The sequence below is a fragment of the Eleutherodactylus coqui genome, chromosome 5, assembly GCF_035609145.1.
Source record: "Eleutherodactylus coqui strain aEleCoq1 chromosome 5, aEleCoq1.hap1, whole genome shotgun sequence".
Lineage (NCBI taxonomy): Eukaryota > Metazoa > Chordata > Amphibia > Anura > Eleutherodactylidae > Eleutherodactylus > Eleutherodactylus coqui.
Genome location: NC_089841.1, coordinates 204,708,698 through 204,723,525, shown reverse-complemented (window position 1 = coordinate 204,723,525; position 14,828 = coordinate 204,708,698). Strand labels below are relative to the sequence as shown.

At 45.5% G+C, this 14,828-nt stretch overlaps 1 protein-coding gene across 1 annotated transcript in view; it reads right to left on the bottom strand.

Moving 5' to 3' along the window:
- LOC136628298 (fructose-1,6-bisphosphatase isozyme 2) overlaps window positions 1–4,050 on the bottom strand; it is a 39,511-nt gene extending 35,461 nt beyond the window's left edge. Inside the window, exon 1 of the mRNA XM_066604090.1 lies at window positions 3,757–4,050. Within this exon, the coding sequence (XP_066460187.1) occupies window positions 3,757–3,926 (170 nt within the window). The 5' untranslated portion in view covers window positions 3,927–4,050. The remainder of the gene's footprint in view (window positions 1–3,756) is intronic.
- Between the last annotated feature and the right edge of the window lie 10,778 nt (window positions 4,051–14,828).

Below are 14,828 nucleotides of genomic sequence, written 5' to 3'. Positions count from 1 at the left end.
CCCGATGTCAACAACAACAGAAGAACAGGTAAGTGTTATCTTTTTATGCTTTAGCAGCCATTAAACTGTGGGTTCCCTGGGTCCATTAGGCAGACCAGGGAACAATGGCTGCTAAAGCATAAAAACATTATTTGTGTCAGAACCCCTTTAATTAGCAGTCTGGTAAGAGGCTCAATAAGAGCTATATGAACTCTTCCCAGAGTCTCTCACAGACAGGGGTAGAAGAGGCAAGGTTACCCTCAGGGAGTCATGTGCCAAATGGTGCCAACCTCATATTTGTTTGTGGTGTCAGCTGGAAGCCTATATCTTGTAAGCCAGGGAACCTACATATTTAGGTAGCAGCCAGGCAGCCTAGGGTTTAGTTTGATAATTATTGGTTGTTTTGTTGTGCAACACAATAAAGATGGTGGTAGCCACTTTAAAAAGAAAATCTCTGCATGAGGGCTCTTTCACACGAGCGCAGAAAAGGCACCTTTTTACGAGCGACGGATATACGCAACTATCTGTAACATTGGTTTCCAATGCATCCGTTCACACGTAAAAATGGCAAACCATGAAAAATGGAAAATACGCAAACGAAATATGCACTGACGCATATATGTTAGGCAAAAAGCAGTTTTGACCAATATATACCGACAGGTCCCATAGACTTCTATGGGAGCATGGGGAAAAAAGGAGGGGGAGGCTGCGAAAAGCTTAGAGGTGCCTCTATGTAGGCATTAGAAGTCATTCAGAGGACTAAAGCCGAGTGAGGGTTTTCTGGGGTGCGACGTATTTTTTTCTCTAAAAACCACGCTCACGGTCATGTGAATGGACGAGAAAACGCTAATTACCCTGACGGAAAAACGTCCTTTCACTCGATTTCATGGTGTCATCGAGAAAACGTAAAAATGCATACGCTCGTGTGAAAGAGCCCTGAAACCAAAGATACTTCATGTGCCAACCATCTGGCCCAGGAGATGGATCAAATGGGTCTCGCAAGTTGACTTAGCAGGAAACCTATGTATTCACTGCAAATTTGCGCACCATCTCAGTGGGCCCATCTGTGTTTTTTTGCGTGCCCAAATATGCAGGCATAAGCGATTTTCGATTGCGCAAATGCACTGCGTATTTGTGCAACCGAAATACGATTACGCCTGTGTGTACGAGCCCTAAGGGTGACCCCTATAGTGGTCGCAGTAGTAATAGTGACTCTCATAGTGGCCCCAGTAAAAATAGTGACCCTCATAGTGGCCCCAGTAAAAATAATGACCTTCATATTGGCCCCAGTAAAAATAGTGACCCCCAGAGTGGGCCAATTAGCGATAGCGACCCCCACAGTGGCCTAATTAGTAATAGCGACTCCCACAGTGGCCCCAGTAGTAATAGCGACCCCCATAGTGGCCCCAGTAGTAATAACGACCCCCACTGTGGCCCAAGTAGTAATAGAAACTCCCACAGTGGCCCCAGTAGTAATAGCGACCACCACAGCAATAATATTAACCCGCTCAGTAGTAATAACCCCACAGTAATATTATCCCCCTCAGCAATATTAACCCCCTCAGTAATAATGTTATCCCCCTACAGTAATATTAACCCCCCTCAGTAATAATAACCCCATAGCAATATTAAGCCCCGTCAGTAATATTGACCTCCACAGTAATATTAACCCTCCCAGTAATATTAACCCCCTCAGTAACAATATTACCCCCGTCAGTAATATTAACCCCCCCCCCCTCAGGAATAATAACTCCATAGCAATATTAACCTCCACAGTAATATTAACCCCCTCAGTAATATTATCCCCCTCAGTAACATTAACCCCCCTCAGTAATCAGAACCCCCTCCCTCAGTAATCAGAATCCCCGCTCAGTAATCATACCCCCCTCAGTAATACTAGTTCCCCCCCCCCCCCCAACACATATACTTACCTCCTCCTTGTTGTCAGTGCCGGTCCCCTTCTGCTGGCACTGAGCCCGGGTGCACACTGACATCAGTGGGTGCACCCGGCACGTTTCCTCCCTGAGTCCTCTCCTGCGGAACTGAGGAGCAGGGGACTTAGGGGAGGAGGATTCCGGCTGCACACTGACGCCAGTGTGCGCTGGGATCAGCGCTAACAGCGTGATTACCAGCGGGGAGCTGCGGCACCCCAGCTGGTAATCGCTACAGTGGTAAAAGGCCGTCGGCACTCTGCGGGCCACGTAAAATGAGGCAGCGGGCAGAATTCGGCCCACAGGCCTTGTGTTTGACACATGTGGACTAGATGGACCATGTGGTCTTTTTCTGCTGTCAATTTTTTATATTTCTTATAATACACATCTCTGACACTGCAGAACCTCATTATACAAACTTCAGATACTGCAGACATCCTTTTGAAAAGAATGAGACTGCTTCATATCAATCAAAGGTGAACAACAGTGATCTCTCCTTTACTGTTCAAAAGGAGGTTCTGCAGCAGGTGGTCTTTCTGAAAACTATAAATGTGTTTCATATTATATAAAACCCCTAAGCAGTTTTGGAACTGCTGTATATGCAGTAGAACAAAAACTCACAAAAGAAAAGTTGTGTATTTTAACTGTAGTATATATCAGCAAACTTAGAGCAATAAACTAAAATACATATTAAAGGGCTTATCCAGGGAAGAAACTATATAACATACTACCCATAGCTGAAAATTTTTGAAAAAAGTAGTGGTAGTAAGAGAGCAAGGGAGAGAGCAATAAACATTTTGCAAAAGCTAGGTGGTAATTTGACCCGTGAATTGGGAAAAAATCTAGGAAGCATGCTCCGAGTCAGAAAACCCCTTCCCCGGGTTGTTCTGCAAAGAAAGTTGAAGTAGTGCCAGACCCAGAGCCTGCTGCTGCACTGGCCTGGGAAAGCAGGTTGTATACGTGACCCCCAGGAGTGCCAGTCAGCCTCAAAGTGTTGCTTTCTTTGCCAGTTGGCTCCAGCCAAACATTTAGAGAAGTTATGGTACTGATAGAGCTGGTGCTGCAAAGAGAGGGTGTATCTGTGGTCTGGAGCGGGGCAGGTGCTACCGCGGATGGTGAATGTCATCAAGCACAATGTAACCCTTTGTGACAGTTGGGCTGCCAAGATATATTTTCGCAGATTATGGACTGATAGGCCTCCGACCCCTTTATGGAAGTGCATAATTTTTTGTTTGATGAGGGGTCTCTTATTCTTCCAGATAAAGTGGAAGATTGCCTGTTGCATTTCCTTTAGATCGGCGGTGGGAACATTGATGGGGAGACATCTGAAAAGGTAGAGGTAGTACTTTCCTCCAGTTTTAACCCTTTCAAATCCACTGTCTGACGTTTAAAGACACTCTGATTGAAGGCTGTACAGCTCCGATGTCAGAAGACGTCCAGCAGGGTATTCTTACTGTAGATTACTGGCCGCTCTGTTGTCGGGGGCCGCACCAGCATGTCACACACACCGCAGTACTGGCTCTAGCCAGCAGATGGCGCCATTGTATAATGGCAGAAAGAGAAGACCCCCTAGGAAACACTGAATCCAAAATTGGATTGCAAAGGGTTAATACATGACCCTCATTCTTTGCAGACTTCATATTTTTGTATCACCACCAAGCCAAATTGAATTTTTCTTTAAAAAAAAATGCCTGACAAATGCCACTTACTATGCAATACAGATTCCCATATACTTATTTATGAAACAGGACGCTTTGTGATTAGAACTATTAGATCATCACAGAAACACATTAGTCGTAACTCTATTTTGTTACAGAAGCTCACACTTGTAGTTGAAAAGACTCACATATGAGCAATGCCAGCTTTCCTCACGGCACAAGAAATGGCTTTTATAGCGGTCAGCATGGAATTGAGGAGTTGTGTCAGTTCCCCAGTCCCCTTGGCTTGTCTTCCCCTTTCCATGACAAATCGAGTAAGGGTTAACATATCCGTTTCAAATGGGCTTCGGTCTGACATTTTGCTGAAAATTAGTGTCCCTTGTGCACAGAAGAAAACAATAAACTAAAATGATGGCCGCTGCCTTCTTGCAGCTGCTTCAACTATCCCCTCGCTTCTAAATGCTTCACCAGTTGGCCTCCGAGTAATGCTGCAGAGAAAATGTGACCCTGTAGAGTTAAATATCAAAGCAGCCATTGGCAGGCTGGGCGGGCGCCGAGCGATAGCTTGCCAGGAGTCAAATAGAAACGTAGAGAATTAACTGCAGAAACAAACCCACTTAGTTCATCTATTCTGCCCTTATGATAGGTGAAATGTATAGTTCTAACATTAGGCTACAAGATCTAATTTATAATATTAATCGGAAATCAGCAATGTCATGTATTTACAATAAATCGCCGTTTTTTCTCTCGTCGTGTATTCATTGAATAGTGGTGTTGGGATTTTATGGGTTAAACGGGTTCGCCTGTGACCAAAATATTCGTGGCAGAATTGTGGCTACAGAATGAACATGGAAATTCCACAACACAGTACACTACAATATTAGCATGTCATAGTATCCTTAAGGCCGGGCTCATACAAGCGTCTCTCGCAGCGTGACGCTCATCGCCATGCCCTATCTTGGCATGTATACACGCATAATACGAGCTAACATACAAGATGTTGTGATTTTTCTTGCGCGTGTATTTTGTGCACTTTGCACGACGTGTCAACATGGCTGTCTATGGGAGATAGGTCTGTCTCACACAAGTGTCATAGCGTATTATACGCGCACCAAATAGTCCCCTTCAGCCTCTGGGAAGTTGCAGTCTTGTCCGTTATCCCTCCAGTTACTGAGGTGGTTACTTATGGAAATATAATGTGTCCAGATAGTGGTAGTGTAGTTCTAGTGGCACTAGAAGCTATGAAAGTAGTTTTATTGGAATGCTACTCTAAGGCGGGATTCACATGGACATGAATCTCACGCGAGTTTGGTGCGTTGTGAGACTCTCAAAACTCACGTGAATATGAACCCCATTCTTTGAAATGGAGTCATATTCATGAGTGATGGGAACAAATCGTGGCATGTCCTATCTTTTCACATTCATTGGAATGCATTGCCCATTGTTTTCAATTGGACAGTAAAAGGCATCACAAGCTGTGTGATGAGCAGGCGAGTGCGATGCAACGTTTCTCTATTGAAAACAATTGGAATCACTTGCCGATCCTCTAATGCACCACATATCGGCATTAAAACGGACGTTGGCAAGTGCGATATCGGGCCAAGATTCTTGGCCCGATATCGCACTCGCCCATGTGTAGGTGGCCTTAGTGAAATAATTCGATCAGCCATAACATGAAAAAAAAACATCTGTAGCCCTCAGTAGGTTTCTATAAGCGGGCGAGGCTTGCAGGAAGGGGAAGGAAGCACTATGGGAAGAAGAAAAGCCAGTGGAGGCAATGTGAAGCTCCGAGCAATGTTCTGCTGTCCTACACTTGCCATTGCCCACTCGAACAGTTGGGAAATTCAGTTCGAGAAGCATCGGTCAAAATGATCAAACATTTATTTCAGGCATATATAGAAACTTTCAGTCACACCCACGTTTTGATTCGTAAAGTGCAGTATTAGAACAATGCTTGTGTAGTAAAGATACCAACTTTATCAAGTCAATGTAAAAGTGTCTTGAGGTGAAGGCTAGCTTTCTGAGCCATGACTATCGCACCCCTCTTGCCACTTCGTGAACAATTGATTACTGAATGTCCGTGATGACAATTTGTGTACAGCACTGTGGATTATGTATATGCTATAGTAACAAAGGAAAATAAATAATAAAGGTTGATACCTAATCTTATGAAAAGACCTACTATGGAATGGCCCTTCTAAATATGATGTACAAGGGGCTTTACGTAAGACTTTACTGTATATAAAAATCATTTTTATAGTTAAAAGCGTGGGAAAACGCTTTACCAGCCAAAAGGCATTGCACTGTGGGTCTATAGTACAGGGTCGTCCAAAAGTATGGAGACACTTTAATATATGTAAAACATTGGTTGGGAACACCATCTTATGTGGCATGTTGCTAACGGAAAGGGGGCAAATCTGTGAGAGCTGGTATCCAACATGGTGGCCATTTTGAAAGCTGCCATTTTGGAACCAAGTCAATATTTTCAAATGGCAAGAGGTGCATGTGACATATTATTCAGAATTTGATGAGGAATCCAAATCTGTGCTTAAATATGATGCACCTTTATCCCTGCCAAAGTTACTATACATTTTCTCTTTGCTACAGACACAGATATGGTTACAAGTTTAACATACGAAAAGAGGGCAGGGATTGTGCCGATCTGCAGGGAGTGCAGTAAGAGAGTCATTGAAGCGGATTTCAAATGTGGATTCCACCATGGCACAGTTGGCAAATTGGCAAATTTCACCAAACAGGTTCTGTGTTGGACCTGCCAAAAAGTGGACAACACCATTGGCCGTCCTGGCATCCTTCTGCAAGAGTCCACATTGTAGCACCCGGTGTCTGTCACAGGAGAGTGGGGTGAGTCGAACCACCATTGCGCAAAAACTGGTTACACACTAAGGGCACCATACAAGATCCAGTTGCTGCAACATCTCAATAAGGACGATCCCAATCGCAGTGTTGAATGGGTTTTACGGCAGTTGCAACAAAACCCATATTTCACAGAGACAGTACTGTTCAGTATTTGAATCAGACTTCTATATGAATGGAGAAGTGTACAAACAAAACTTTCGCCACTGGTTTGACCCAAACTTGCACTGGAGAGATCCCTCCAAGTTGGTCAGTGCACAGAAAGTTATGGTGTGGTGTTTAGGGTATGAAGTTAGTGGGCCTAAACTTACTGCTACCAAGTATCTGCAATTGTTACCTACAAGGTGTTTCCATCACTGTGCAACGAAGTTGGCATATTCCCAGTGTTCTTCCAGCAGGATGGACATGATGACCATGTGTTTTTGGTTCAACAGTTTACAGGGAAGTGGATTGGGCGTTGTGGCCCGGTGGCCCTTTGGACTTCTACCTGTGGGGTGATTTCAAGTCCAGGGCTTACACAGTGAAAATCCACAGTGTGATGGACATGCAACAACAGATCCTGGATGCCTGTGCAAGCAATTTTGCCGAGATGTTGCTCTCAGTGCATCATGAATGGGAGAAGAGGATAGCCTTACCAATTCGTTGTGTTCCATGTCGCTTTTAAAATGACCATATTGGACACTGTCCCTTTCAGATCTCCCCCTTCCCCTTAGCAACATGCCACACAAGACGACATTCCCAACCACCGGTTTCCATTTATTCAGATGTCTCCATGCCTTTGGACCACCCTGTAGCAGTACATAATATATAAAGGAAATCTGATATTTGGAGATGGACAGAACTGTTTCTGATTTAATAGCAAAGCCCTTGACTGTCTGTCAGTTTTGCCAAGTAAGACACAGTAATATTTTTAGCACAGTCATACGGACACATGGCCGGTGACATTTGGATAAAGGTCGGGCAACAGCTTCTGATTACAACTTGCAAAAAGTGCAAATAAAGTCTACCTTCCAATATGAAATGTAATAAAGAGATGCTTAATACAGGGAGGATCAAGGTCTTTGGCGGCCCTTGTATAAAACACAGTCAGACTACACTGGAGGGAAACCCACAATTTTCTCATTTTGCCAGCACAGCTGCTGGTAAAATCCAATTAAGGTTGCCAATCATTCATAAATTCCTGTGCCACCTACAAAAAAAAAACAAGATTTTTCACGCTGCTAATCTCCCTCCCACCTCCCTTCTCCGGCCGCTGTCATTGGCTCCCATAGGAGGATGTATTCTGCGCAAAAAGATAGTTCCAGGACTATCTTTTCGGCCCGGCGTGAAAGCGCCCGCCTCTATATTGGCCGGCCAGGCGCATTTATGCCACGGTAATACGACCATGTGATCTGATGCATTGGAATCCAATGCATCAGATCGTAGTGTATATTGGCCGGTCGTGAAAACGGTGGCCGATATACGCTCGTGTGAAAGAGCCCTCAGGATGGTTTCACACATGCGAGAGTCTCGCTGCAGTTTTGTGCGTTGAGAGATGCGTGAATATGAACTCTATTCTTTTGAATGGAGTCATACACATGAGCGATGTTTTCCCTCACACCGATGCTGGGAGGAAAACAATCGTGGCATGTTCTATGATTTCATGGGGACCCTAAATACATCACATTGCTTGCGCATGCAAGGCTTCCGATTAAAATCAATGGAAAACACTTCTGATCCTCCCACAGCGTCACCAACCAAACTCCTGGCATCAGCATTCACATCCTGGGCACCATGCTGCCAGCAGTTTGGGACTGGGAGGCTGTGGCCCCTGGCTGCAGCAGTCTACTGGCTTCCAGTGAACGTCCAGGGATGGGGCCACAGGAGCCACTCAGCTGTGTCCCAGAGGGCTGGAGACAGCTTTTAAAAAAATGTTTTTGTAATGACATAACACTTAACTTGACACACATTGCTGCAGCCAATGACAGGCCTCAGTGCTTCAGAGCCGAGGACTGTGATTGGCTGCAGCAGCTTGTGACATCCCATACACAGGCTGCTGCAGGCTGTAAACATGACGTCACAGGCTGGAGCTGCCAGTACAGGAGATATGGGGTGGAGGGGGATATGAATATATGGCTGTTTATCTTATAGCATGGTGGACTTGTTTTCAACATAATTTATGTCAGATCATCCCTTTAAGCAATACTACTCATCTGCGCCAGAGATTGCTTGCTGCTCACAACCTGCAAGCCTCCTCCACTGTATCTGCTGTGTTAGGAGTATCTAACCGCTCAATATCCTGTTTGATTTTGGGATCTCTCGAATTCAAGGCCATTTTTTGACTGTTTGAAATATGAGGGGGGGGGGGGTTCTCTATAAAGGGGCAGAGTCTGTTTGTAAAAATTTTGGACTGTCCATGAGTTTTGGCTCACTTGTCAAGAAAATAAATTGATGAAGAGGTTGGCAGCCCTGGTCCACATACCCTACACCAGGGGCGTAACTAAAGGCTCAGGGGCCCTGATGCAAAACGTGAGCTGGGGCCCCCCCTCTATCTGTATCTGTACCCGTACCCATACCTAAACCATGCTGCACAGAGACTTAACTTGAAGCTTCTGGGCCCCAATGCAAAACCTGTAATAGGGCCCCCAACTATAATGCTTTATTCATAGTACTGGGCTCCCTATATGGAGGAGAAAGGCCTTATGGGCCCCCTAAGTCTTCTGGGCCGAGGTGCAACCGCATCCCCTGCACCCTCTATAGTTACGCCCCTGCCCTACACATAATAGGACTATAAGATCACTGACGCTTTCTCCTCTACATCCTCCAATGTGGTGTACAGGATACGGTCACTGGTGGAACTATAGGGGATGCAGGAGATGCGGTTGCACCCAGGCCCAGGTGCCTTAGGGGGCCGTAAGGCCTCTCTTCTCCATATAGAGAACCCCGTACTATGCATAAAGCATTATAATTGGGGGTCCTGTTACAGGTTTTACATTGGTACCCAGAAGCTTCAAGTTACGCTACTGTGTTAAGGTGTTAAGAGAAGTTGGGGGGCCCCCAAGATAAACGTTTGCACTCGGGTCCATGAGCCTTTAGCTACGCCCCTGCTCTTACTCATATGTGGTCAGCTCTTGACCTCATCTACTAATTTTTGGATCCAACACAGAGCTTCGGAGACCCACATTAGGCTGATTTATATGGGGGGGGGGGGGGGGGGTCTTCCATGGTGCCCCTGAATATGGTGTACAAGATGCCCTGATGGAGTCTACATTGGAGAAAGAAAACAGATGGTCTGTGCAAATTCATCCTGGACTGTAGCTTCTAACGAGGAAGCTGGATACACTCGTGGGGAACCATTTCTCTAGACCAGAGTTTAATGAATCTAAAAGTTTTGATACTCAAAAGGACTTTTTAAAAATAACAAAAGACATAAAAAATATGGGCATTTAAACTAATGAGGACTTTCCAGACATTAACATGTGGGCTTAATTTGTTCTCGGGGGTATATATGTCATGCTACTTAGACACTTCCCACCCATCAACCTCTTCTGTGATTTCCTAATTATCACCTCTTCATGTGCCCATAAAGTCTTACTGAGAACACATAAAAATCAATGGTTATGTAAGATGGTGGAAGAGCTCATCTGCTCCTCCACTGAAGACTTGAGCAGCTCAGCCTCTTTGATGAACACACACAGTGCCAGAAGTTCGCCCTCCCCTGAGTGATGCGGTCAGCACTCCCCATCCTGAAGATCTGGCTAATTATGATACAGCTGCTGTGTTACTAGTGATATGAAGAGGCAAAATGAGACCAATACATAGCATTTTCATTTTGAACAGTGTGGTATAAGTTGCGTGACAGGCCATAGCCCCCTGCTGGTGGTGTAGTGAACAGCCCCTGATGTGTGTTAAATTGAGAGCGCTGAATAGTGGCCCAGTGACCAAAAGAGGCTACGGATTAGTTCCTCTGCATGATGCAAGCAAGGGGAACCCAAGAAGTGAGTGCAGGCTGTAGTAGCCTGTGGGATTCCAGATACACCAGTAGAGCCAGGAGTGAAAGACCTGCTGTCACACCAAGTGAAGTATGATGGGCCTAGCAGCGTCTGATGTGCAGGTAAAGGATAGCAGCTGTTTGTGCGGCTAATCCCAGTGACAGAGCACCAATATATGGGAGGACAGGGTATCTTTCTCACCGCCCTTAACAGAGGTGCCTAGATGTGACAATGGTTGTGGTGATGACACAGCCCCAGTCCAAAACCAGGCGATACGCCAGGCCAAGTGCCAGAGGCTATTGAAAAAGGCCATGATTTAGAAGGAGCATAAAGGGTTATGGCACTAGGTCATCAGAGTCAATAGTTTGGCCCATCCATCAGGCCCTGCTCCTGTGGATCTGAAGGCTGTGTATATGCTCTAGGTGAGCAGACATTGCTGGAGAGTATAGGCAAAGCAGTAGCGAGACTAAGTGCTCATGTTTAACAGTTAGGACCGCCTTGACATAGGCAAGATCTGCCGTGGAAATTCTGTAGCATTTACAGCGTTTTTATAAAATACTGCCGATTCGGATTCCGCAGCATAGCTATTTGTGCTGCGGCATTCAGCCCTTGAAATACAATGGTTGAATTCCAGTTGTTTTGCAAGTGAAAATAAAGCCAAATCTGTGCCATGTTGGTGCCAGTTTGGCCACTGTGGAATTCTTCTAGATTTGCTGAGGGTATTCCACCACATGAGAAGGCAACTTTAATCCTCGGAGTCCGGAAGGCCTGTGAAATAGACTGGTCACCGTAGCAATAAGCCCAGCTGGTTGGGATTGTGGGTGCTGTGCGACATTTCAAGTAAGTGCCCTGCTGTAGAGTAATCAAGTGTTAAGAATCTTTACAATAAAGCCTTTTGATTTGCTGCACCCTTATTGCTTCCACTTGGTTTCTGCTGAGGTATTCACAACATCCTCACTTGCACCTTAAAAAAAGGTATCCACTGATTTTAGTGTAATTCAGTTCTTTAGAGATGAAAGTCACACTAGACAAAGAATTCCATGCAACTTATAAAATAGCTACAGTTTTAAAAGAAGGTTGACTGTTTGCATGGAGACATAGAAGAGCACTCCATGGAACCTTTCTATAACTTGCAGGAAATGTAAAACACATGTATGAGTTGGGTTTATGAAAGGGATACAGCTCTGGCAGGGCAGGCTAAAAGTATGCAAGCTGAGTGGGTATTGTACAAGAGTCTCTTCAGTTACAATATTAAGGCTGCTTCCACATAGACAATACAATCTGGATGTGGAGGGGGAAAAAAATAAAAAAAAATTAAAAAAAAATAAAAATCGCAACAATATGGCATCGCTGCATTTTCTTGCGGCGATATCACGATTTTGTGTCGCTACAAAGTTGCACGTGGTGTTACAAAGTCACGCGACTTTGAAATAAGCCTTGGCTGCATGTACATAAGCTAAGAAGGGATGTAGTGAAAAATGAACAAGAGCACCTCAATAAGAAACTATGAGAGGGAGATAAGGGGAGTGAATCGTTAACACTTAATTGCTGGTAGGCAGTGTAGCAATGTCCCTACATTCCACTGCAGATAGCAAGGCCCGAGTTCTAGTTCTTTTACTCAACTAGATTGCTAACTATATACAATTGGGGGGAGAAAGTTTCATCTCTAAATAAAGTTTCTCTGTTGTAGTGGGAAGTAGAAGTTGCAGAGGACAAACAATGCGAAAGGTTTAGGTAAACCCTATTGCAAAAGTATTCCTTGGGTCCCTCAGTCATAGTGGCAGCTCGATAGGTGAGGTAAAGCATCAATAAGCAGTGGGGCGCATGGCCATCATGAGCATAGACCCAATATGGAAGTGCAAGGATGTCTAAGTCACCATCATAATCAGACATCTTCCCAATTGTAACATAGCTGTGAAACACGGAAATTGATGACAGCAGACAGAAGAAAAATTGATGCTTTTGAGATGTAGTGTTTGAGAAAGCTTCTACAAATTCCCTGGACAGCTAGGGTCACCAACAAAGCGGTCCTGGACTGTATCAACCAGAGGTATCCCTAGAAGAAGACGAGATTATAAAACAGAGAATGATTTACTTTGGACACGTGATGAGGGGAATTCGCTGGTAAAGAGATGCTACTTAGAATGGTCAGTGGTAAAAGGAAAACGGGAAGACAAGACACGTTGGCTGGAGACCATCAAGGAGGACACGGGCATGCACATCAGGCAATTGAAAGCAGCCGTAGAGAGTCACGGAGAACGGTTAGAAATCGGATCACTGCAGAAGTGATAAGGTTTGTGTGCATTTCCTCCTACACTTCAAAAGCATATTAAAAGGTCAACTAAGATTGTGAGCCTCAATGGCGAGAGAACCCAATATCAAGTGGGGTACAGCACGGCAGCATATGTAGGAGCTATATAAAAGTTTGTAAAATAAAATAGTCCAAAATCCATGCATTAAAGGAGATGTCTCGAGGAAGCAGTTAATTTTTTTTTTTGCCCAGTCCCCCCCCATTAAGTACACATTACTAAGCCCCCCTGTAAATGACATTTCTAGCTGGTTCGTACTTACCGTTCCAGCAAGTTATAAAAGTTTCCTCAAGATGGCCGCCGGCTCTTTCCCCGTCGCTCGCTGCAGCCCGACGTGCGCGCTCCCGAGACGCCGCCAGCTGTGTCTCCATGGCAACCGGACGCCCCGCAGCCGCCGACCAGACGCCCCGCAGCCGCCGACCAGACAGCAGGTAACCGGCGCTAGCCCCCGGCTCCCCAGCGCTAGCTCCCCCGGCGCAGCGACAGCCCCCCCCATCGCAGCGACAGCCCCCTCGGCCTAGCGCTAGCTCCCCCGGCGCAGCGACAGCCCCCCCGGCCTAGCGCTAGCTCCCCCGGCGCAGCGACAGCCCCCCCGGCCTAGCGCTAGCTCCCCCGGCGCAGCGGCAGCCCCCCCGGCGCAGCGGCAGCCCCCCCCGACCCATCACTTACCTGGGAGGCTTCTCGGGGCTGCTGGGCTGGGCTGGTCTTCTCCGCTGGGCAGCTCCAGTTTCTGCACCTTCCTCTAACAGAGGATGGTGCAGAATGGCCGCTTCAGCGCGCTCCCGAGCAGTGACAGCTCGTCTGCGCATGCGCAGAAGAGCTGTAGCGGGGAGCACACTGAAGCGGCTCGTGCTGAATGGAGAAGACCGGACTGCGCAAGCGCGTCTAAAAAAGCAAGCTGCCAGCGAATTTAGACGGAACCATGGAGACGAGGACGCTAGCAACGGAGCAGGTAAGTGGAATAACTTCTGTATGGCTCATATTTAATGCACAATGTACATTACAAAGTGCATTAATATGGCCATACGGAAGTGTATAACCCCACTTGGTTTCGCGAGACCACCCCTTTAAGGGTGCATTCATACAAGTGTGTGTGTACATATGTGCGCACGAAACCACGCGTCTATTATAATCATTGGTTCCCTATGGTGTGTTCACATGTCCGTGTTTTACAGGCGTGCAAACGCACATACCTGCAAAACATAGGACATGCGTGCACCATAGGTCCGTGGTGTGTGTCAATATTCCCTGTGGGAGTCCTTGTCGCTTAACACCGACAGCTCTGGCAAAGGAATTCTTCATCTCCGCGGGGAGTCCCATCATCACTGAACACTGACAGCAGTGTCACATTGTTCAGTGACAAGGGGGCTCCCCACGGGCAGTATAGAATCCCCTGCCACAGCTGTCAATGAATTCAATGAACGGCTGAGCGCTAAGCCAATCAAATGCAGCAGTTTCAGCAGGCAGAGATTTAAAATGCCCACCTGCTGAAAGAACTTCATTACAGTGCCGTGACCCAAACTGCCAGACACGCCTGCGCCCCGGCAGCTCCAGAGAGGTGTGTGTGTGCGCAAAAAAAAAAAAAAAAATTTTATATATATATATATATATATATATATATATATATATATATATATATATATATATATATATATATATATATATATATATATATATATATATATATATATATATATATATATATATATATATATATTTTTTTTTTTTTTTTTTTACAGCAGATAGGAATGATTTTCAGGGAAGGGCTTATATTTAAAGCCATTCCCTGAAAATCACTGTAAAGGTTGCCGGCAGGCCATTGCCTTCAACGGGGCCACCGGCAGAAGCTGCGTACCCATTGAGAAAAATTAAATGCTAAACGGAGCTGCATTCATGTGAGTTTGTGCACGTACGTGGTTTTGTGCGCACACGCTCGTGTGAATACACCCTTAAGTGAAAAATATCACCCTCTCAAAGTTATCTATAGCCTTTAAAACCTCAGACACATAACTGTAGCATAAATCCATGTTGTATGAATCCATAATCCATTGCCTACATTCTGCTGTGGGTCCATGACATACTTCGACATCAGAGTGTTTGCATAGC